The 24,328-nt window shown below is 36.0% G+C and overlaps 2 protein-coding genes across 2 annotated transcripts in view; one reads left to right on the top strand and one right to left on the bottom strand.

Moving 5' to 3' along the window:
- Positions 1-104: 104 nt before the first annotated feature.
- LOC129799082 (la-related protein 1) overlaps positions 105-24,328 on the bottom strand; it is a 34,111-nt gene continuing 9,887 nt past the window's right edge. The window contains exons 5-8 of the mRNA XM_055842706.1: positions 11,539-12,455; positions 4,953-6,928; positions 1,501-1,816; positions 105-548 (exon numbers count right to left, since the gene is read on the bottom strand). Coding sequence (XP_055698681.1) covers positions 275-548; positions 1,501-1,816; positions 4,953-6,928; positions 11,539-12,455 — 3,483 coding nt within the window. The 3' untranslated portion in view covers positions 105-274. The remainder of the gene's footprint in view (positions 549-1,500; positions 1,817-4,952; positions 6,929-11,538; positions 12,456-24,328) is intronic.
- Positions 21,574-22,417, top strand: LOC129799084 (peptidoglycan-recognition protein SC2-like). Its single transcript, XM_055842708.1, has 2 exons — positions 21,574-21,663; positions 21,760-22,417. Exons 1-2 carry the CDS (start codon positions 21,603-21,605, stop codon positions 22,275-22,277), a joined length of 579 nt encoding a protein of 192 aa, XP_055698683.1. The 5' UTR covers positions 21,574-21,602; the 3' UTR covers positions 22,278-22,417.

The following is a 24,328-nucleotide window of genomic DNA, read 5'->3' as shown; positions in this document are numbered from 1 at the left end:
AAATCTTTTCAAATGCCTTTAGTTCTCGACACACGCGCACGTAATACACGAAATCTTTGTTATTTTTTTCTTGTGCTTTCCCCGCTTCTCATTCAACATTGAGACATTGTAACACCTTGTTTTATTTTATTTCTTTCTTTATCATCGAAGAGAGACGCATAGCGAAAAGTCCCATTTGGCACTTTTCCAACTCAAATTCTCGAGGGGGAGGGGGTCATCATTTGTAAATTGAAAAATATAATGTAAGTATTAGAGGAAAAAGAAAATGTCTGACTCACTTCTTGCTACTCGTCGGAGCATCAATTTTGGACTTTTTCGCCTGAATCTTGTTGCCTCCTTCGGCACCTTTGGTCACTGAAGTCGATGCACTGGCATCAGTGGCAGCTGATGTACTTGGGATTGATGGATCACGATTTGAGGGTCCGTCCGTTGATGCATAACAGTGACTCTGCTGGGACTTTGTCAATTGCTGTGGCTGATTTCGCTTGTACGAGCGCATAGTTGAACCAAAAGAACCTGCTCTTGTGCGTTGATTGCTTCCTCCAATTCTGCATTGAAACACAAATTCCACGAAAAAAAAAGTTTAGCCGAGACACAAACCAAACTTATGACATAAGAGCCCAATCACAAGTACATTTTGATTCTCCAATAGTGTCTTGGATAAAAGGTAAATGGAACTCTATTTGCAGAAAAAGTCGTTGAAGTTCGAAGAATTCAAATTCAATTTCGAATTTTCATACTAAATTTTCGAAAAAGTTGGGGAAAATTTATCAAATATCACACTAAAAAGCTGGCAAAAGAGTTACTCAGTGATTATGGAGTGATTAAATACTGGGGCGAGAACAGTAAACGTCGTTGTTCAGTTTTTTTCCAGATAATGCAGAAGCAAAAGAGAACCAGCCAAGTACTAAAAAAAATTTCAGAACAACGATTTCTCCTTTCCCCTTTTGATTGCTATTCCACAGGGAAAAAGTTTCTCCTGAATATTGTTTTTAGTACAGGACTGTTCTCATGTGCTTCAGCGTTATCGACTTTTTTTTTGTATTGGTTCCTGTCACGACTGTTTGGTGGTTTTAAAACACGGTGAAACTGGGGAAAATAGTCGTAACAAGAACCAATCCAAAGAAGAGTTGATAATACAGAAGTAAAAGAGAACCGGCCAGGTACTAAAAAAATATTCAAGTCAACGATTTCTCCTTTTCCTTTTTCATTGCTATTCCAAAAGGAAAATGTTTCTCCAAAATATTTTTTTTAGTACAGGAATGTTCTGATGTGCTGCTGCATTATCGACTTTTCTCTTTTTGTTTTAGAACACGGCGAGGACTGTAGAAAACAATAGACAGAAACCAACTCAAAGAAAAGTCGATAACGCAAAAGCACTTTAGAACAGTCTTGTGCTAAAAAAAATTTGAGGAGAGATTTTTTTTTAATTTAAATAGCACAATGATCCGCTAAACATGCCTCTGGCCTGAAAATAAATTTGAATAGTGGAATTCTTACCTTCTATCACGATTTTGCTGAATATTTCGATTTCCAAGAGACCCAACAATCGGCCTAACTTCTTGCTCGCGTTCTCCAGCTGACGTTGTAGCACCTTCACTCTCCGACACACTTCGGTGACGCCTTTTGTCCGGAGATGTTCTCAGGGTTCCAACACCCTGCAACATCTCATCCAGCTGAGGTTCAACCACACGGAAATCCTCGATTGTCTTGAATTTGGACAAGAATTCACTGAGAACCGGATCAACGGTCAATTTCTTCGAGTTCTTGTAGTACTTGATGAATGCCCAGAATTTTTCCAATCCATATAATTGCCCTGGAAAATTTATTTAAAAAAATATATTTCCCTTCATTCCCTTGCATATTAATTCCATTATTCATACTGATTCCCTCCCTCCCTTCCTCTTCATTCCATCAAACAACATTTTGTGGCAAATACAATTTCCTCACTTAATTGATTTTATGAACATTTTACGGTAGTATGACAACACTGTAATAATATCACTCTATTCCTCTGCTTTTTTTCTCCACACAAACTCTCTCTCTCTTGCTTTCACCAATGAGCAGCAAAGGGGTTCATTCGGAAATTGGATGAAAGAAAAAATATGAAAATTTATGTCGAGTTGATTATATTCTTTACGCTATTCTACGACTGTTTATTGAAAACAAGTCATAAGTTCCTAATGAAAACGATAATAATTCAGACTCGCCACATAAAATTCGCACGCGAATGACGAAATATGAAAAATTCTGCTGAGAAAATTTACGATTCTATGTTGTTTTGAGTTATTTAACAAGATTGAAATGTTTCTGCGGAAATATAATTGATAAATTGGATGGAATTCTATTGAATATAAATTGAATAATAAATGCAATTTTGTCAAGGGGCATGTCATTTAGAGATTGATGAATTAATATCTTTTTATATTTCGCTTAACTATTTCTTAATAATATTTCTTGTCAAATGACAGATCTGTTCTAAAAACGACTTTTCCAAATAAATCAAAAATTATAAAATACGATAACATCGAATTAAATAAGTTTTTATGGAAATATTATATTATAAATAGCATTAAAAAACTATAAGAGCTTTTAATAACAAAAAGCATGCAGGTGATGCTTTTTTAGTACAGTTATGTACTAAAATGCCATAAAAATCATGTTCTTTCTAGTAAAAAATTGGATATTATTGCTGAATGAATCTTCAAAACTTATTTTAACGATATTGCAGAGAAAAGCAATTCACTTTTTTCTGATTGTCATCCAAATAAGAACGATTTTCAAGCTATTGATTGGGTTAGTTAATATTGAAATAAACTAAAATAAATTGATTAGATTAAAAAATCCTAAAGAATTTAAAACAAAACCTGCCAGACATTTATTTGTCAAACTTTATTTATTGGATACTTGAAAAGAAATTTTTAGTACACACATGTACTAAAAATAAGATTGAAATATATGAAAGAAAATTATTTACAGCATGTGATATTATTTCTCCCCTAATCTCTTATGGCCTCTGCACACTAGTAGAAATTTCTTTAAAAAATTCATTTTTAAAGCAAATTTCCCCTATCATTATAGGCAAAAATGTCAGAATTATTTAAAAAAGGCATTTTTTGACGAAAAGTGCTTCTAGTGTGTAGACACCATTATACAATAAAGCAATTGACAGAATGGACAGGGATGAGGCATAAAGTTGTGTTTTTTTAATCAATTTACACGTCAATGAATTATTATTTTACTAAAGGATTATAAACAAACATAAATAATTTATGCAATCTGAGTTCTAAAAAATCTCAGCTGAAAAATATGAATATCCTAATACTTTTCTTGTTAGAAAAATAGTAGAAATTTTCCCAATGCGGAAAAAAAGTTTGAGTTTTAGAAGAATGGTAACGGACACCCTCCATGAAGTACTAAAAAAAATGTAAATGAAGACCTAGATCAGAATGATTTAGGTTATAAAACATATTCAAAGATTCAAAACAGAAAAAATGGCAGATTCCCTTGAAATTTTTTCTAAAACTTTGTGATGTACTAAAAAAACAATTTTATTTATATTTTAATAAAATACAAAATTTTCTAAAATTATATGGAAAAGAATAAAAAGCACTTTAATTCACTAATTCTATTCAGGTAACTTTTAACCACAAAAAGTGTCAAAAAATACTGGCATTTTCTGGGTTCATTCAGAAAAGTTTAAATTTGAACCATTTGAACATTTCAAATATTTCAAATTTTTCAATGTTTGAATTCACTTGAAAATATATGGAATTTTCAAAGAATTCTTTGAGGAAGAAACAAAAATTCTGAATGTTTCAGAAGTGTCGATCTCGACGCAATGGGCAAAAAGACCAAAAACAATTGAGAGCGCCGATCTAAAACAGTTATTGGATGAAGATGATAAGATTTATCATTCGAAGGCAATAAGCGTGACTCAAAAAGTATTTTCAAGCCTTTACGCGTGTTAGAAGAAAATTAAAAGAAGTGATAGTGTATGCCGCATGAGTTGGCTGAAAGAGAACTCCTTTTGAAGGCTGAACCCCTTTTGAGAGTGTCAAAGTAACTCAAATCTGTGTTATATTTATTTGGTCGGTGGTCGCGACTAGCGGCGCGAGAAAACCCCCCTAGCTCGCTACAATATTTTTTTGTTGCGAAAATACCAAATATTCCGGAAAATGTTCAGTGACAAAATCAAAGAAATGATTTAGTACATGTTTGTACTAAAAACAATTTTTGCCTCTAATTTTTAAACTAGTTGCTGTTTTCGTATGTACATTTCTGAGTTTTTCCCTATTTTGAAAATTGACTTCTGGTTTTTTTTGGTTTAGTACTAAATTCTTGTTATTTTGAATTTAGTACTTTTTGATTTCGATAGAACTCAATTTAAATATATAATGTGATTTTTTATCATGTGGAACTTCATAGTCAGTTTTGAATCTTGTTTGAATTTGTGTCATATTTATTTGGTCGGTGGTCGCGTCTAGCGGCGCGAAAAAACCCCTAGTTCGCTACAATATTTCTTTTTGCGAGAATACTAAATATTTGGGAAAATGTTCAGTGACAAAATCAATTAAATGATTTAGTACATGTTTGTACTAAAAACAATTCTTGCCACTAATTTTTAAACTAGTTGCTGTTTTTCGTATTTTCGCTTCTGATTTTTTCCTTATTTTGAAAATTGACTTCTGATTTATTTTTGGTTTAGTACTAAATTCTTGTAAATCGAATTTAGTACTCTTGAATTTCGATAGAAATCAAATTAAATATATTATAATGAGATTTTTTATCATCTAGAACTTCATAGTTTTGAATCTCGTTTTTTTTTAGTTTGAAAGAAACGTATTTCATTTAGTACAAAAAAATTAAGTAATGACATGTCCCTGGACTAACCCAAAAAATATCCCTGCTGAAAGGAAAAACAAATAGAGAAAGGAAAGCTTTCCACTGACCTTTTTCATAATCTCTAATGGTCTCCACTTGGAAGTCTTCATAGAGATGCGGCCTGAACTTCTTCTCCAGTCCATACGAGTAGAAACGGAAGAGACACTCGAGTCCATAGCGAAATCCAGATTCAGCATCTTCCATGGCCAATTGCCTGAATTCATCGTACATGCTCTTGTTGAAGTTCTCACGCAGGAAGAATGACCAGAAACGGAAGAGGGTATTCATTTCCTGTGACTGTCCCGGACCCATTCTCTTGCGATCCTTTAGGCATCGATGGTGATATTTGTAGTAGGCCTGCTGCGTGAAATTGTTTTCCTTGAGCAATGCATGGGAGGGATGTTGAAAAACTGGCAAACTCTGTGGCACTGAAGATCCATAACTGGATGCCGTTGGACTTGTACCCGTCGAACTGCCCATACTCGATGTCCGTGGCCGATGTTCAACGACATCCATCACCCAACCGACATGACTCTCAACCGGTGGATTGGTCGAATGTCGCGTCTTGCGCTTCCTTGGTGTCCTCGGATCCACCAATTCATCCTTGTTCACAGCATAGAAACGTGCTTTCCTGTGGGCACTTGTATTGTTGGCCTCGAAGGTGCCATCGTCAGCCTCATGGCCAGCTTCGACTGCTGCAGCCAATCCCACTTCTGAAAATGTAGGCGGTGGCGGCGGAGGAACATCCGGGTTAATCTTTTTGGCAGTACGCGGTACAAATCTCTCAAAATCCTCCTGGGTAATCACATTGACTGTCTTGTAGCTATTTGACATTGGACGTCGATTTGTCATCCAAAGATCCTCTTCGTAATTTATCAATCCATCATTAATCACCTGTTCCAGATCCTGTGCAATCTTTGTCCTTGTCGTCCAATCACCCGTCCTATCGTATCCCTCATGCTTGGGTGTCCGATGACTCGTCACTTGAGTCACAATCAAAATCTTATTGATATCCCTGTCTGGCAATTCATAATCCTCCGATTCGTCATCTGACCAATTTTCTGTGAAATGATTGATCCTCCCGGACGTTGGAATATCCAATTCTTCGTCAAATTGAAAATCCAATTCTTCCTTTTCAGCCACTGGAGGTCTTCCATTTCCACTTCCACTTCCTCCTTTTGCAGCAGACCCCGCACTTCCTGGTCCATTGGCTCCAGTTGGCTTTGGTGTTGTCTCCTTGCTGTTATTGTGCTTCGATCTTCGTTTAACTTCACGCCATAAATCCGAATCACTCTCTTCTCCCTCTCCTACCTCATCCCCACCACCGCCACTTCTCCTAAATTTATTGTCAGTCATCACACTAGCCACCTCAGCATCCTCCCTTCCTCCTGCTCCTCCTCCTCCTCCTCCGGCTCCTCCTGTTCCCTTTGGCACCTGATCACGTCGTTCTCCCTTGAGCTTGCCCGGAGGCACAAATTCTGGCACATCGGGATTCAAGTCTTCCTTAACTGCAATCCCATTCTCCTCCACAATCTTCCTCCCTACTCCTCCTCCTCCCCCTGCTCCTCCTCCCGCCCCCTCCACTGCCCCAGATCTCGTACGAAAATTCCTGGGCACTGGTGGAGGTGGTATTTTACTGAGTGGTGTCGCCACCAACTGAGGTGCACCAGTAGCTGGTGTTGCTTCAACAGCCGGCACTGCAATTGGTGCCACTGGAGCAACAGCAGCAGCAGCAACAGCTGCTGATGGTGCAGGAGAAGGTACAGCAGTGGAATTGGGTGCAACAACTTGAGGTCCAAGGGTATCAATTGTCGATATAATTGGCCATTTGGCCGGATCTGACTTAGTTCTCAATTTGAAATCATTGACAATTTCTAATTTATCTGACTCACGAATGGCCTCAATGATGAGGGCAGTGTCAGCATTGAGGGCCTGAACACGATTGAACGATGCTATGAGGGTCACTGGTATAAATCCCTCAGGATCCATCTTGCGACGCAAAAAGAAATCACGCAGTAGATTCTCCTCACTGAAGTAGTACTCTCTGTTGACGGTCAATACACGGAATGCAAAAAAAAACAGTATAAAAATTTGAACGGGAAATAACTTTAGGCCACGCCTTCAAAGTTTTGTTTTATGACCAATTAGAGTTTCATCAACTCTAAAGAATTATTTTAATTATTTGCACAAGTTTCGCGACTTAGAAAAAAATGCCATCACTTTTAATTTAGCAAAGATCTTGTCTATTGAAAAATAGGCCACGCCCCCTGTATAATTATTCAACAGAACTGACGTAAAGATAAACCGAAAAAAACCGGCGAGAGATTGGAATATATGGCAGCTTAGAAAAACCGGTCACGGAAACTTATTGTTACAACATTTTAATGCTGAGATTGAGTTGTGCGTGTTTTAAACATGGGTTTGGAAAGCGTTTTATGCTGGCGCTGTGCGTGTTTTAAACACAATCTTAGAGACCGTTTTGTGCTTGCGCTATAGGTAATTTATGCTTGAGCGGTGCGTGTTTTACATACTGTAGAAGCAATAAAACCCGCCATAAGCAACAAAGGCTCTGCTTTGGCAAAATTCCCACTCTTTTCGAGACAATAGTCTCCTGCCCAGGACCAGAACCTCTGAGGGTGGTGAAGACGACTGTCAAGCGAGTATCTTGTAGGACTATTAGTAAAGAATAGGCATGCAAGTAGAGAAAGGGATAATTCTCTCTCTTTTCTTGACGGACGGACCGTCGTGCAGTGCAGACGTGTTTAGGAATTCGCAGACAGTCTGGGGCCTACGCCAGCTTATTTGTTCACAAGCCGGTCCATTCCCCATTTAAATAAATTGTTAATCCGCATTGCCCCCACAATACGAACTTAGAGACCGTCCTGTGCTTGAGCGTGTTTGTCACATGACCTTAGTGACCGTTTTGTGCTAGCGCTGTACGTGTTTTACACACGATTTTAGAGAGCATTTTTAGCTTGCGCTGTGCGTGTTTTGCAAGCGATTATAGGGATCACTGAGAAAAATGGGAGCAAGGAAGGAACCTCCACGCGTATTTAGGGTTTCTTCGGAACTAAATCGGTGCTCTTGGACAGTCCCCGGGGACTGACTAATCCTTCCACCACGAGGCTAAAATTGAGTGTCGAAAAAAAACACACGACATGTGTGAATTTTATGCCTCGACACGATTAATTAAGAGAAATCCGAAAAAGTTAAAATAACATTCCGAAAATGTTAATTTTACCCTGCATTATTGATCCAAAATCGGTGTAAATATCACCCTTTTTAGGTGCATTAGGGGTTAAAGATACCCTGTTTCATGTTAATTTTACCCTTAATAAGGTGTAAAATTAACATTAAAAACTGTTGATATATTTTTACACCTAAAAACTGTTAAATTTCTGAGGAAAAATGTTAATCGCACCCTCTATTTTTCTCATTGATGTTTTTTGCTAGCGCAGTGCGTATTTTGCACACGATCTTAGAGAGCGTTTTGTGTTCGCGCTGTACGTGTTTTACCCACCATTTAAGACAGCGTATAAAAAATAAAAAAAGAAAATTAAAAGAATTATAAAAAAAAACTAAAAAAAGCATCGTGAAAAATTTACGGGAAAGTTATTCTGTTGGTGACAAAAAAATTGTGGAGCACAGGTTTCAAAGGAAAACAATTATGGAATTTGTGTAAATGTGAAAACAGGGTCAATGGAAAAAATATATAAGTTTTTGAGTGCAAAAATTGTGAAAAAAAATTTAATATAAATATTTTTGTATAAACCTCTTTTAGAAAAAAAGACTACAAAGTGTCCCAGGCTTTGCGAAATGATCAAACTCATGACTTCGATGGTATACGGCAAAAGTACTTTTGCATCAGGCAAAAGTACTTTTGCCTGATTACAGGCTCGCAACCAATTTGACCCAATTTATAAAACACTCAAAACATTGTACAAAATATTTTAGGAGTAATATAACTGAATTTCAGGTAAAGCATGTCCGAAAATGAAAAAAAGTCGAACAACACGTTTCGGATCAAACCGAAAAGTAATTTTGGAGGGGTAGGGGAGGGGTGGGGGGAAAATTAGAGGCATTTTAATGATCCTTGGGTCGACTTATGGGGGGGTCCCCCGAAGGTCCTAAATCTCTATCATTAACCGTTTGGCCTCTAGGGCCATCGACGACCCCGCCATCTTCAGGGCCGATGCAGAACCTCGCTAGACCGTTTTGAATAAATTTCATGTCTATGATATCTGTCTTATTATATTGAACATTTTGAGAGGTCAGGGAATCGAAAAGAAAAAAAAACTTGAAACACTCTATACAGGAGGCGTGGTTTATTGTATTTTTGCTACTGAAGGCCATCAAAAGAGCCCACAAATAAAATTATGATAGTGAGGTTTTTGCTTTCGTGACGCAAGCTTTCAATTCTAAAGTAAACTCTAAAATTTAATTAGTCATATCTTCTGAAGCTTCTGAAGTAAGCGTGGCCTAAAAATTAGTTTTGTGTGGAGCTTGATGTGTAAGTTGAATAACTTGAATTTCTATCGTAAATGGTCAAATATTGTTTAATCTATCAATAATAATTACCAGGGAGTTAGTCAAAATTTCAGGACTAATTACTCTATAAATTAATTATAAATACTTTAATTAAATAAATTCAATTTTTCGATGGAAAATATAGTCCAAAAATTGAGTAAAAAAAAGTAATTTATAAAATTCGATTAATTTATCAATTTTTTGCTTTGTCTAGAAAAAAACATTTAGTAAAAAAATATTTTGAACTCTTCTTGTAAATTTGAAGACAAAAAGAGTAATTATGTTATTCCAATGAAAAATGAACGTATTTTTTCAGCATTTTACTGTTCTGAAGTACTTCTGCATTAACGATTACACAGTTCTTGTTATGTCCCAAAACTACCAAACAGTCGTAACAGGAACCAATACAAAAAAAGTCGATAACGCAGTAGCACATGAGGAGAGTCATGTACTAAAAAAAATATTCAGAAGAACCATTTTCCCTTTGGAATTGCAAATGAAAAGGAAAAGGAGAAATCGTCCTGAACATTTTTTAGTAGATGTCTGGTTCACTTGTGCTACAGCATGATCGACTCTTCTTTGTGTTTGTTCCTGTTTTGACTATTTTCCCCAGTCCTTGCTGTGTTCTAAAACCTTCAAATAGTCACGACAGGAACCAACAAATAAAAAAGACGATACCGTAAAACACTTGAGAACATTTGTTTTATAAAACATAGAAAATCTTTCTTCTGAACATTTTTTAATACATAACTGTTCTCAAGTACTTCTGAATTATCTACTCTTCTTTGTGTTGGTTCCTATCTTGACTGATGTTCTCCATTTCTTGCTATGTTCTATAACCACCAAACAGTCGTGATAAGAACCAATACAAAAAAGTCGATAACGCAAAAGCACAAGAGAACAGTCATGTACTAAAAAAATATTTAGAAGAATCATTTTCCCTTTGAAATAGCAATGAAAAGGAAAGGGAGAAATCGCTGCCCTGAATATTTTATTTAGTACATGGCTGATTCAATTGTGTTACTGCATGATTGTTTTTTTTGTGTTGATTCCTGTCTCGTCTGTTTTTCCTCAGTTCTCGCTGTGTTCTAAAACCGCCATATAGTCCGAACAGGAACCAACATAAAGAAAAGCCGATAACGCAAAACACTTGAGAACAGTTCTTTTATAAAACATAGAAAATCTTTCTTCTGAATATTTTTTAGTACATGACAGTTCTCAAGTGCTTCTGAATTATCTACTCTTCTTTGTGTTGGTTCCTATCTTGACTGATGTTCCCCAGTTCTTGCTGTGTTCTTAAACCACCAAACAGTCATGATAGGAACTAATACAAAAAAAATTCGATAACGCAGAAGCACATGAGAACAATCATGTACTAAAAAAATATATTCAGAGGAACCATTTTCCCTTTTGCAATGAAGAGAATAAAGGAGAAATATTTGTCCTGAACATTTTTTTAGTACATAGCTGGTTCACTTGTGCTACTGCATGATAGATTTTTTTTGTGTTGGTTCTTGTCTCGTCTGTTTTTTCTCAGTTCTTGTCGTGTTCTAAAAATGCCAAATAGTCCGGGCAGGAACCAAGAAAAAGAAAAGACGATAAAGCAGAAGCACTTGAGAACAGTCGTTCTATGAAACATAAAATCTTCCTTCTGAATACTTTTTAGTACATGACTGTTCTCAAGTGCTTCTGCATTATCGACTTTTCTTTGTGTTGGTTCCTGTTATGACTATTTTCCTCTCAATCCTCGTCGTGTTCCAAAGCCATGAAACAGTCAAGACAGGAACCAATACAGAGAAAAGCCAATAATACAGAAGCAAACGAGACCATTCGTGTACTAAAAAATGTTTAGGAGAAAGATTTCCTTTTTTTAATTTTTCATTGGAATAGCACCATAACTCTAAAAATTAGTTAATAATATTTAAAATAAGTTCATTTTAGATCAATTCGAGTAACTTTTAGTCGATTTTTCCTATCAAATTCAAGTCGAAATTATTTTTAAAAAAAATATTCACTTTGAAATTCAAATTATTCTTTTATCCTCATTTCACTTTTAAGGTCTTTTAGTCAAGTAATAATGGAAAAAATGTAGAAAAATCTGGAATTGAAAGCAGGTAAAGTACTTACATTTGTCTCTTGATGCACTCCTTAAGACTAGGCTGATCCATGGTCGGATATGCTGGGACCCCGTTGAAGTAGTAGGTACCCATGAAAGGCAACATGTAGGCAGCCGCCAAGTCGGCACCCTGCTTGGCCACCGTAAACTCCCTGAAGCGCTCGGGATCGTGCATGATGACATGCGGATCCACGGGCGAGGCTGTGCTGACAGTACGCGAAGCCCGTCCACCGCCGCGTCTGGGCGCCGGCCCAGCTCCATTGTGATGCACACTGGCAGCTGAAGAGCGTCCTGAGTTGCCCCCCTTGAACCTCCGATTGCTCCTGCCAGAATATTCAGGTCCCCCACGACGTCCCCCATGCGGAGGTCCTCCATAGAAATCCCCCCCACGATTGCCTCCTCCTCCTCCTCCTCCTGCTCCTCCATGGTGGAAGTCATCGCGTCCTCCACCACCTCGTTTCCCCGCACGCGTTGGCTTGGACACATCGATATCCAACGGTACCCATTTCTGCCGGAATCCCCGGCGATTGTTATTGCTGCCACTTCCACCAGGAGCACCTCCTGCTCCTGCAGATCCCGGAGCCGCCTCGGAAAAGGTGGCTTCGTGACTTGTGCCATTGTTCCGAGCATGATCATCCGGCTGTGCACGTGGCACAGACGATGATTCAGCTTTTGGCATAGCCGCCGCTGTCGATGACGCCGCCACCGCCGGCGGTTCTCTCTCCGGAGCTGGGATTTTATTGGCTGGTGGTGGCGGTATTGGGGATTCAACAGGTGCTGTCTGTGCTGTTACATTGGGAGACTTTTTCACGTCACTGGCAACTGTAGCAGCAGCAGCACCAGCAGCACCACTTGTACCACCATTTCCCCCATTTCCTGGGACACCACCCAAAAGTGGCCAATCGCCAACATTTGTAAAATCACTCGCCTGCAAAATACACAGAGGCCGAAAAACTCCCATTAGCTACTTTCCCGCCAGCCCAAAAAAATCTCCGTCCATCAACTGGACAAAAGTAGCACCAGAAAATTGCTTTTCTCTCTTTTTTTTGACGAAAAAATATCCCATAAAATTTCCAGCAACAACAACAAAAAGACATTCAAAGTGCCCTAGACTTTGCAGAATGCTCGAATTTGTAACTTTCAAGTGCATTCAAACTCACAACTTTGAGAATTCCCTACACTTATCACTGTTTCGAAGACCTTTCAAACAAAGGTAAACTTGTTCAAATCGATTGAGAAATGCACACTTTAGAGCCTTTGTAATCTTTGACTTTGAAAAATAACTTGAAATCAGAAATTTTCTAGTGTTCGTCAGATCGTCAGAGTGAAAACAGGGAAACTATATAAATAAAAAAAAAAATACTTTTCTTTTTTTCCACCCTGCCCTTTGGCTCTTACTGTTCAAGTTTATTGGGCCGTGGTCCAAATTTGCGCTACGTTTATAATCTCAAATTATTTACCCTCATTTATTTCGATTACAGCGTCAATCTTCAACCTATCGTCAGCATCTATACATCTTTTCAACATACATTCCATTTTGCGATCATCCACAAAATATTTTCTGAAAACTCAATTTTTTCCAATATTTTTGGTAAAAACTAGGCAATAATGGCTCTGGCATACGTTTTAGATCAGGAAAATTTCATAAAATCCAAATGCACATCCCTTTCTTTCTTAAAAATTTTGCATATGTCTATCCTGCTCTTTTGCACTCTTCTTCTTCATATTTTTACATCAGACCAAATTAAATTTAGTTCAGTCCAATATCTAGACCCAAAGAGTGGGACAGACATATGCAAAACTTTTAAGAAAGGGACGCGAATTTAGTTTTCATGAAATTTTACTGATCTAGAAGGTGTGCCGGAGGTATAATGGCTCCGGCACACCTTTTAGATCAGGAAAATTTCATGAAATCGAAATTCGAAACCGTTTCTTTCTCACATGTTTTGAATATGGCTATCTCATGCTTTCGCATATCAAATTCGATTGAGCAAAATTGAATTTGGAGTGATGTTTAAGAGAAAAAGAAGAGTGCGAGAGAATTAAATACATATTCAAAACGTGTGAGAAAGAAAGGGATCCGTATTTTGACTTTATGAAATTTTCCTGATCTGGCTCCGACACACCTTTTAGATCAAAAAAATTTCATAAAGTCGAGATTCGAGTCCTTTTCTGTCTCACGTGCTTTGAATATCTCTATCTCATTCTTTAGCACTCTTCATCTTCTTTTATACATTACTCCAACTTCAATTTAGCTCAATCGAATTTGGAGTGCGAAAGAAAGAGTGAATTTAGAATGTGAATTTTGATTACATATAAAAAAAAACAGAAAAAATGCATAGCAATGCAACTCAATTCAGTAAAATGCAATCAATTTAAATTGTGTCATTTGCTCTGTTGCCTAAATTAATTAGCATCGCTCTATTAGGGCCAAATCAGAATTGAATTGTCTTGCGGAAAATTGATGTCTGTAAAATCCTGCTAATTTTGAAAAATTTAATAGATTTAAATTGACATACATATAATGACAATCAAATTTAATTTTCAAATTCAAATACTGATTAAAATTCACTAAATTGAAAAGCTGTAAAAGATTAGTAATGGCTCCGGTACACCTTTTAGGATCTAAAAGGTTTGCCGGGGACATAAGAAAATAAATTCAGTGAATTATGCTTCTGGCACACCTTTTAGATCAGGAAAATTTCATGGAATCAAAATTCACCTATATTTTTTTCTCAAACGTTTTGTGCATTTCTTTCCAATTCTTTTTTCTCAAAAACTGAATTGAACTAAATTAAATTTGCTGTGATCTTAAAAAGAATAAGAAGAGTACAAGAAAAGGAGACAGTCATACGGAAAACGTTTGAGAGAGAAATAGAACTTAAATTTCATAAAATTTTCCTGATCTAAAAGTAGTGTCGTTCCTATTTAAAAATAAATTTGATCAGCAAAAAAATGTTAGTTATGACTCCGTCACATCTTTTAGATTAGGAAAATGTCATGTAATCGAAATTCACAAATCTTTCTTTCTCTAACGTTTTAGATATGTCTATCCTATTCTTACGGACTGTTCTTCTTCATTTAAAGATCAGACCAATTTAATTTAGTTTAATCTAATTTTGAGCGCGAAAGAATGCAAAACGCGTGAGAAAGAAAGTGATGTGAATTTTAATTTCATGAAATTTTCTTGGTTTAAAAGGTGTACCAAAGCCCATAGTACTCCTTCTGGCGGAACGGATTTAAAATAAATAAAATTTCATAGAATCAAAATTCACATACTTTTCTTTCAGAAAAATGTACACATATGTATCTATCCCACTTTTTGTCATTCAAAATTGAAGTGAACTAAATTGAATTTGTTGTGACGTTCAAAAGAAACGGAAGAAAAGTGCAAGAGTGGACATATGCAAAATTTCTGAAAAAGAAAAGGACGTGAATTTTGATTCACGAAATTTTCCTTATCTAAATCGTGTCGTGAAAACAATTGGCTAAGAGGGAAATTAAAAAAAAAATTTCTCGATACATATTCGTCTGAACTAAAACATGAAGGAAATTAAGGTTATGTTAATTATCTCATGGCTAACTTATGAAGAAGTTTCCTTGAGACCACAAGTCACTATCACTAACTGTTTAGTCTCTAGACCTTATGCTCTAGACATATTTACGACTTAAGCCAAGAGACAGCTTAATGTAATTATAATCAAAATAATTATTAGACTAAATTCCCATCAGTTTCTCATTAACTAAGCCGTTTCTCGGCTTAAGCTGAGAGACGGCTTAGTCAGAAACTGATGGAAAGGTAATTTGATCTATATTTTGATTATAATTACTCTAAGCCATCTGTCGGCTTAAGTCGTAAGGGCCTTGACAGATTTGAGGATTAGGCCGGTTTCAGACTAGAGGTTTAGCCCAGTTCCCGAATGTCTCAAAATCTTAAATACCGAGAAATTTTATTGCCTTTTGAGAGCCTAATAGATCATTTGTCCTTAATAATCCAATCTTAAGTTAATTTTTTCCAAAAAATCGTGATTTATAAAAAAATATAGAGTAGTTAAGCCATATAGCTGAACCTTAGGTCTGAAGCCCGTATTAGCCGAGAGACGACTTAGCGTAATTATATCTGAAATAAGTGTTAAACTACACTTCTATCATTTTCCACTATGCTGTCTCTTGGCTTAAGTCGTAAGTGTGTCTAGGACATTGCACTGACAGCAAATGTCAGTTTTTCTGCAAATTGTCAAATTCAGAAAATTGTCAAACCGTTAACTTCCAAAACTGTCAAATACCATTGCTGTCTCCACCAAATCGAGCAATCACAGAAAATTAGAGCAGGGGAACTCCCCCAAAATCCACAACAAAAAAATTCATTGAGAAATGAATGATTTATTGCGTGATTGAGTTGGGATCAAGAGACATCGTGCTGCCATTGGGATGACGACAAGGAAAAAGATATACACAAGAAATTACAAAGTAAAAAAAAAACATAAGACGATAGAGTACAGAGAATTGGACTTTTGCACACAGAACCAAGAAAAATTTTTCACCCAGAATTCTCTGCTAATTCTTTGGAATTTGTACATGCGAATGATTAATTGCCGTCGCGGAGGCAATCCATGGGGGGAGCACAAGAAATTCACATACTCCTCTCTCTGTCTCTCACACAAGAAAGATCTAATCAGTAAGCCTTTTTGCGAATTGCCATTCACAGGCCAGGAACATTTGTTCTCTTCCTGATCACGAGCTTCAAGCACACCACAGCATGACCACCTGGGATGAGAGGGTTGATTTCAATGAGATTTCCCAAATTGATCTTTCGCGTGGAATGTTTCAGATATCATAAATAATTTTTTGGTGCTATTTTGGAACTTTTATGGCAGAGAAAGCTCTTAAGATTAGCAACAACAGTAGCAATGTTTACTATGCAGATTCTTTTTGTTTTTCTTTTTCTTTTTCACTTTCAGAGTTCAGAGACACTGAAAAGTGAATTACCTAAAACTTTCTTTTCATGATAGTAGTCAGAGAACTACCCTTGGTCCGTAAATTGTATTCAAAAGAATTAGAAGGAAAACGATATTTGAAGCTAGGAAAAATATTCTTAGGCAACATTTCAGATACGACAATTGCATATTATCCAATAGAATTTTTTGCAAAATTTAATAAGTCAAATAAAATGTCACTATGACATAACAACCGATAAGCTCCAACAATTTTTAATAAATATTTTGAATATCAATAAATTATATAACTTCACGGGAAACATGTATTCAAAATCGTATTTTTTCTGCAAATATATCTATGCAAATTCAACAGCTGTTAATTATTGTTTAATACAATTTCTTCATGGAAATGTGCGACAATAATAAAATTAACGACTTTGCTGTTTGATAACTACTTGAAAGGGAGATCGGAAAAGTCAGGAAAGTTAAATATAGTCACTCTTTTCTGTCGAACGACATGACTTTTAGATTTTTATCGTTCTTTTTTTTTGCAAAAGTCTTTAAGCGACTAATAAATTCTCCCATACTGTATTGAAAAGATGAAGATAAATTAAATGTTTATTTAAAAAAAAACTAAACAACTTCATTTATTTAGAAGAAATCTATCACACTTAAATATTTCAACATTTTTATTATTCATTTTTCGGTCATAATTATAATTGAAATTATTACTCAAAAATTGTAGTTTTGACAAAGACAAGCAGTACAATTACAAGGAATATATTAGATATTAGAATGTATCATAACCATAATAAAAAATGCATAATGAGAATTTAACAAAATCATATTAGTTGAGCTTTTAGATATCCGTAAACAAAAACATTACTATTCAAAATAATCATGCCAAAAAATCACTATTTCTGAATAGAGCCTACAATTTTCAAAAAGTTTCTAAATTCAATTAACCCATTCCTTACCATGGTATTATACATCATACGCAAATCAAGTGATTTTAGATGATTTATTCCTGAGCAACTGATACTCAAATTGCTGTCCGGAATGAATTTTTGGTTACTTTAGTCCTTCAATTACTTGGAAAAAATAGTCCGACAGAGATGGAAATACATTTTGTTGTTCTTTTGTTGCTTGTCAGAAGGTCATGCAAAATTTATTGCTGAACATCAACATTTTCGACATCCCGTCAAATTTGTTAAAATTGGCCTTCATTCTCTTTCCTGATTTGACCGGCTTCAGACCTAAGGCTTAGCTATATGGCTTAATTGGTCTAATTTATTATCAATTACAATTTTTTGGAAAAAATATAGGGTAAAGTGGTACAAGTTGGACAATGGTACAATGTGGACAGGGTTTTTTGTCTTGATAAATTTAGTACTTCATTTTTATTTGCATATTTGTAATGCTTTAGTTTTATAATTTGGTTCCTTGTGCTTAAAAACAAATTTTGTACTGTATTTATCAAGAAAAAATCCATTTCCAACTTGTATCGCCGAATTGTCCAACTTGTAACACTAATTCCAAATTATATCACTTTACCCTACTTAGAATTGGATTACTAAAGATAAATGACCTATTAGGCTCTCAAAAAGCAATAAAATTGCTCGCTATTTAGGATTTTGAGACCTACGGGAACTGGGCTAAACCTCTAGTCTGAAGCCCGTATAAGAGATTCTTCTTATTTTCACTTGGCTAGTAACGTGGCCTATCTAGGTCATGGGTGCTTAGAGGTCTTCCCTTCCTGAAACCGAGGGATTTATGAAAATCAATAAAAGTCTTCAATAGAAACTTTGGTGTTTTCCTTTCAGTTGCAAGACAATTAAAGGTGATTGCAAGTGAATTCGGGTCTTTGAAAAATCCTTTATGGAGACCAAGGCTTATTGCGATCAATTGCATCGACCCAGCTCTGTGGCTTACCCAAACTCTACCAGGTCATGTCATTGACTGCCTGACAATGTCTTCTGTCAGCCAATCCCCTACACGGCGGGCAACAGAACTATACCACCAATAAAAGGTCTTGCTTGGAGCGAGAGGCGGGAAATATGAATTTCCCGTGAACAGAGAAGGGAATCCACCAGCCAGGCTCTATTTCCCTAATACAGGCTTCAGACTAGAGGCATAGCTCAGTTCCCGAAAGCCTCAAAAATCTAAATAACAAACAATTTTGTAGATTTCTCAAAATCTAATGGATAAATTGCCTTTAATATCTAATCCAGAGCAAGAGTTTCCTCAAAAATCTTGCTTGATAAGGAATTAGAGGATTTAAGCCATATGGCTAAGCCTCAGGTCTGAAGCCGGTATAACAGGTGAAAAATCTCATCAACACAAAGAGTTCTAACAAGAAGGGTTCTCCTACCCATATAACCATAACCATAACTGCTACTTTTAATAATTTGAGAAGTTTCAATAGCGCACTGAACAAAATTACTTGCCTTGATAGCAAAGGCCCTTGTTACGATCCTAAGTCAAAAGTAAATTAAGATGGTAAATCAGAGCAATAAAGGGGTGGCAAAGCGTTTCAAGCTTTGCGAAGTACTTGAACTTGTGACTTAGATGCTGTAAATAATTTTTTTTTAGCACGATTTACCGTTTACTGGTTCAAAAGCGATTTAAACCGATTCATAAATTACTCAAACACCCAAAATAGTTTAACATTTTAACGACGAGAAACTTTTTACGGACCGAAAATCTACAATAAAAATTAAACCAATAAACAAAATTTGTGAAACGTTTTACATCTAACTTTGGAAAGTTCCACAGAGTCTGATTCGGTGCATTTTTTACCTCTACGTGCGATAGGGACAAAAATAGCCCGAAAATTTAAGTATTTTTTCTGACAATAACAACAAATAATAATTTTCAGTCTAATGAAAAATATTACGTATGAGTAATGTAGTTTTTATTCCCAAAAGGGTTTTGCTTAAAAAAAATTGGAAGTATAAAAAATAAATAAAATCAATTATGAATTTGAGAATTTAAAAATTCGTCATTTTTAAGCTTAAATATTTAGTATAATAGTAAATAGCTGGAGACTGGCAAAAAAATATCCTAGATTCGTTCAACTTTCTGCTTTGCAATGAAGTACAAACATAAGGAAAAAATAACTTTGGGTAATCAGGAAAAATTATTTTCTTTATGGGACACCGGTGTTCCAATCGTCCTTAGAGGGTTAAAAGTAATAAAATTGATTTTCTGATAATTTTTTTACCGGTTCTTCGGACTTGTTAGAAATTTCAAGACCTTTCCAACGAGCCCAAAAGTGATATCATTCGGATGAGGAATGCGTTCTCTATAGCTTTTTAAACCTTTGTCCTTGAAAACTCGTTATTAGGAGTGATGCAACGGTATTTTCGTATAAGGACGAAATTTGCGCTCGGATAATCTCTAAATTATATGCAAAAATGAGAAAAATAAATTGCATGACGCATTTTCGAGAACTTCGAAAACAACATGGTTTTGGAGGAGAAAGAGAAAGGTTTTGAGATTTGCGGAAACTTCAGAATTCCAAAATTCTACAAAAATACGGCCCTTTGGAGGGTAAGACCGTCTTCAGACTAGAGGTTTAGCCTAGTTTTCGAAGGTCTGAAAATCCTAAATAGCAACCAATTAAATTTGTTCTTCTTATTCAAATAGATTACTTTCCTTTAGTAGTCCATTTCTGAGTCAAAAAAAGGTAAGCCTTATGGCTAAGCTTTAGGTTTGAAGCCCGTATAAGGTATATGGTAACTTTATGGCCTCTACACACTAGTAGAAATTTCTTTAAAAAATGCCTTTTTTAAGAAAATTTTCCCTATCCTTATAGGCAGAAACGTCAAAATTTTTTTAAAAAAAGGCAATTTTTGACGAAAATTGCTTCTAGTGTGTAGATACCAAGATCGAGGGTATTATTATATAATACTGCTCTCTTTGTGGAGTTCTAGCAGTAAAATGTATTGGAAAAAGTCAATAAAGGAATGTCGAAAAGAAGTAAATAAATCGGTCAAGGAAATAGTTTAAGGAAGGAGGAAATTTGCCTCCGAAACGTTGTATGAGAGAATAAAGGAGAAGAAAGTATAAAGGTCATCATAGTGTATAACTTCCTTAAATAAAATTGATTTCATGAGAATTATTGATATTTTTAGAAAGTTTGATAACAATTTGTCAATTGAAAATTTTGTAGGACTTTACAAAATTTCACAAAAAAATCAATATAGTTCCAGAGGGATTAGATATGTCACAGTATAGTTGTAGGGCACCACCCTACTTTCCTGTTATTTTGCTAAGAAAATGTCAACAATAAAATTGGCAAAAATTAAACAAGACAACCGCATAAACAACTATAACAGACGCCCAAAATACTATCATGTACAATAAATTAAAATTTAGGCCATTTTCGTATCACAATTAAACAATAAAAAGCTGCTTTTTATTAGAAGTTGTTTTTCATCAGTTCGTTCAACCCCCAAATATACATATTTTATACACAGTTTTCAAAAATATTTTTTCTTTTCCCATCCAAATGAATAAATATTGTGAAAATTGTGACTTTGAACTATTCTGTGACCGCCTTATAACATTGTTTTCTTTTTTTTCCTACGTCAATTCCAATTTCCGGACAAGAGTCACTTGTAAAGTGAAAAAATTCTGTACTTTCCTTTCTCCATAATATCTCAGAATTGTTCTTCAGAAGAAGAAAATGCAATAAAAAAGTAAGTAGAAGCAGTCAATTAATTGAATCTCCCTCCTTCAATCGATTATAAGAAGCCAAGTTGTAAAAATACCGAGTGAGGAGAGTATCTGGATGTTTTTTTTTTGTATCTTTCAATGGACTGTACTGAACGGAAAGAAAGAAATGTCGCAAAAAAAACACGAGATAAATCAATTTACTATGAATTTGGGAAAATCCCTACAATCGTCAGATTGAGAATCTTTTGCTGATAAGACGTAGGTAATCTAATCAAATTGGTCTCCTACACTAAATCTTCTTAATTACGGCGTTACTTGGATCTTTCTTGGCTATATTTTCTTATGATACTATATTTCATAATATTTTTGTTGATAAGAAGATTTTCTGGGGAAGGTATAAAAGTAGCTGGACAGAAGTGTCCAGGGACTATACTTTGTCAGTGAAGTTTACCGTGAACATGAATCGTTTCTTAGCAACACTTGCCGTTCTGTGCGTGGCTTTTGCCGCTGCTCAAGCCAGTAAGTGTTCTTGCCAATTCCCAAGGATAAGTGAATCTCAGGGGAGAAATTAAGGGAGTGAAGGATACTTAAAGAATACTTTGTGCTTTCTTCTAGCCTGCCCCACGATCATCACTCGTGCTCAATGGGGAGCTAGGAATGCCAATACCGGTGCCCTCCCACACGTTCCAGCCCCCTTCGTGGTGGTTCACCACACAGCCGGAGCCTTCTGCTCCACCCAGGCTGCCTGCGCCCAGCAAATGCGTAACATCCAGAGCTGGCACATGGATGGCAATGGCTGGGCTGATATTGGTTACAACTTCTGCGTTGGTGAGTGTGGTCTTGCCTACGAAGGTCGCGGATGGCGTCGTCAGGGAGCTCATGCCCCACCATACAACAACCAATCCGTCGGAGCCTGCGTCTTCGGTACCTTCACTTCCCGTGTGCCCAATGCCGCTGCCCAGCTTGCCCTTCAGCGTCTCATCAACTGTGGCGTTGGCGGTGGACACATTGCCAGCAATTACTGGCTCATTGGACATCGTCAGGCTTCTGCCACTGCCTGCCCAGGCAATGCCTTCTTCAACCTCATCCAAACATGGCCACGCTTCAATCCCAATCCCAGCCCAAGGATGTAAGTCACCAATCTGACTGAATGGAACAACAACAACGCAAGGACAACTACTCATCGTCGTTCTTCTCTTACTCGTGTATGACTGAAGCATGGACATGATAAGAAGGAGGAAAAATAAACTGAAGAAACCTTTCTAACAAAAAAGTTTCATTTGCAAAATAATTCTTGAGTTTTTTCAATTGTTCTTTAGACACCAAAACCGGATCAGGAAACTATTATATATTTTAACGTGAAATTTTTTGACCGAAAACATTAAATAGTAACGTGTTTTCTAAAAGTGATAAAAAAGTGGTTTATTTCTAGAATTAATAACAAGGAATTGTTGCAAAAACAGAATAGTAAAATTAATAATAGAACTCTTAAAATGTTTATCCGGTAGATTTTCACAGAAAACGTTAATAATGAAGAACGTCAATGCTTCCATAGAGCCATAATGAAGTTAAACAATTTGTATGCGACGAATTTCGAAAAAAATGGAGTTCAACTTTCCCTGTTCTTGAATCAGTTACGGAGCTCGAAGTTAGAAACAACAACTTGGAATAGTATAAAATGGAGCTATCTCTTATTGCTCTTAACCATTGAATTTTAACTACATTTTCGAATTCGAAATTTTGAAAAACGTAGTCACGAAAAACGGTAAGGCCGGCTTAAGACCTAAGGATTAGCTCAGTTCTCGATGGTCTAGAAATTCAAAATAGCGACCATTGTTTTTTTTTAATTTAAAGGATCACTTGCCCACGTTGTATTCCAATCTTAAGTGACAATTTTCCAAAAAATCTTGATTAATAGAAATTAGAGAAGTTAAGCCACATGGCTAAGCCTTAGGTCTAAAACCCTTATAATAGATATCAACTACAGAATTTCGATAACGTCAATTAAACATTCCCCTAGAAACGCTGTCTTCCTTCTCCTTTTCATTTTTCTGTTCTCTTTAAAACCGAGCCTTTTGGTATATTTCGAAAACGAACCCAAATCTTTTCTTTCATTTTCGAATAAGTTTAAGCCAAGAATAAGATTACACTGGGGGCTCTCCGTCATATTATTCGCATTCACAGCTGGAGTTTGATTCTCCAATAGTGCCTTAGATAAAATATAAACGGAGCACTATTTGCACAAAAAGTCGTTAATGTTCGAAAAATTCAAACTCAGTTTCAAATTTTCAAACGTCTCAAAATAAATTTTCGCACATGGCGGAGAAATCTCATTAAAAAAATTACACTAAAAAACTGTTATTCTTATTTTTCAGTGATTTTACGGGGAATTATAAATGAAATGAGGCTTTTTCCTTAAATATTGCGCACAAGAAATTAAAAACAGAGATATATTTTGACACCCACTCAAGATACTTCGAAATTCGAAAATTATCTGAGCCGCCACGCGGATGAAATGAGAAGTACAAAAGTATTTTGAAATACATGTTCAAATGATTTTTCCAGGGGTGTGCATGAACCGTTTGAAACCGAAAAAACGTCAAAATAAGTTTGTTCAGGTAGCGTTTTGACCATTGACGTACAAGTTTCATTTGACATTTGTTCGGTTTCAAACGGTTCTTGAACACCTCTAGTTTTTCTCTTGAGCAAACTCCACTTGTAAATAATAATAATAATAATAAGATTCGGCTGATTGGGATCAATGATGACAGATAAAAACGTATGCGAGGAGTATTTTTTGACATTTCCGTGTGTTTTCTCGCTGTCACCGGAATATCAGAGTGCTCTGTGAATCTTCATTCTCCCGATTTACAGCTGGAGTCTGAATCTCCAATAGTGTCTTGGATAAAAAAAAGGCAAATGAAACTCTTTCTATACCCAGCGAGCACAGTTAGCTAAAAAAGGAAGCGTTTTCAGAATTTTTTTGCTGAAAATGCTGCATTTTGTTTTCTAACTATGCTCGCTGGGTATTTGTAGAAGCCGTTGATTCTCGTATTTTTTAAAATTAAGCTGTGAATGTAGCAATTCCTTCGCTCCTTTTTATGGTTATCGATTAACCAAAATCGCTTTAAAAATTTTATCAAAACAGCATAGAAATCAAAATATTGAATGTTACGATCTAGAG

Source organism: Phlebotomus papatasi, chromosome 1 (assembly GCF_024763615.1).
Source record: "Phlebotomus papatasi isolate M1 chromosome 1, Ppap_2.1, whole genome shotgun sequence".
NCBI classification, from domain to species: domain Eukaryota; kingdom Metazoa; phylum Arthropoda; class Insecta; order Diptera; family Psychodidae; genus Phlebotomus; species Phlebotomus papatasi.
The sequence above is the reverse complement of the archived record's forward strand: the minus strand, read 5'-3'. Positions and strand labels throughout refer to the sequence as shown.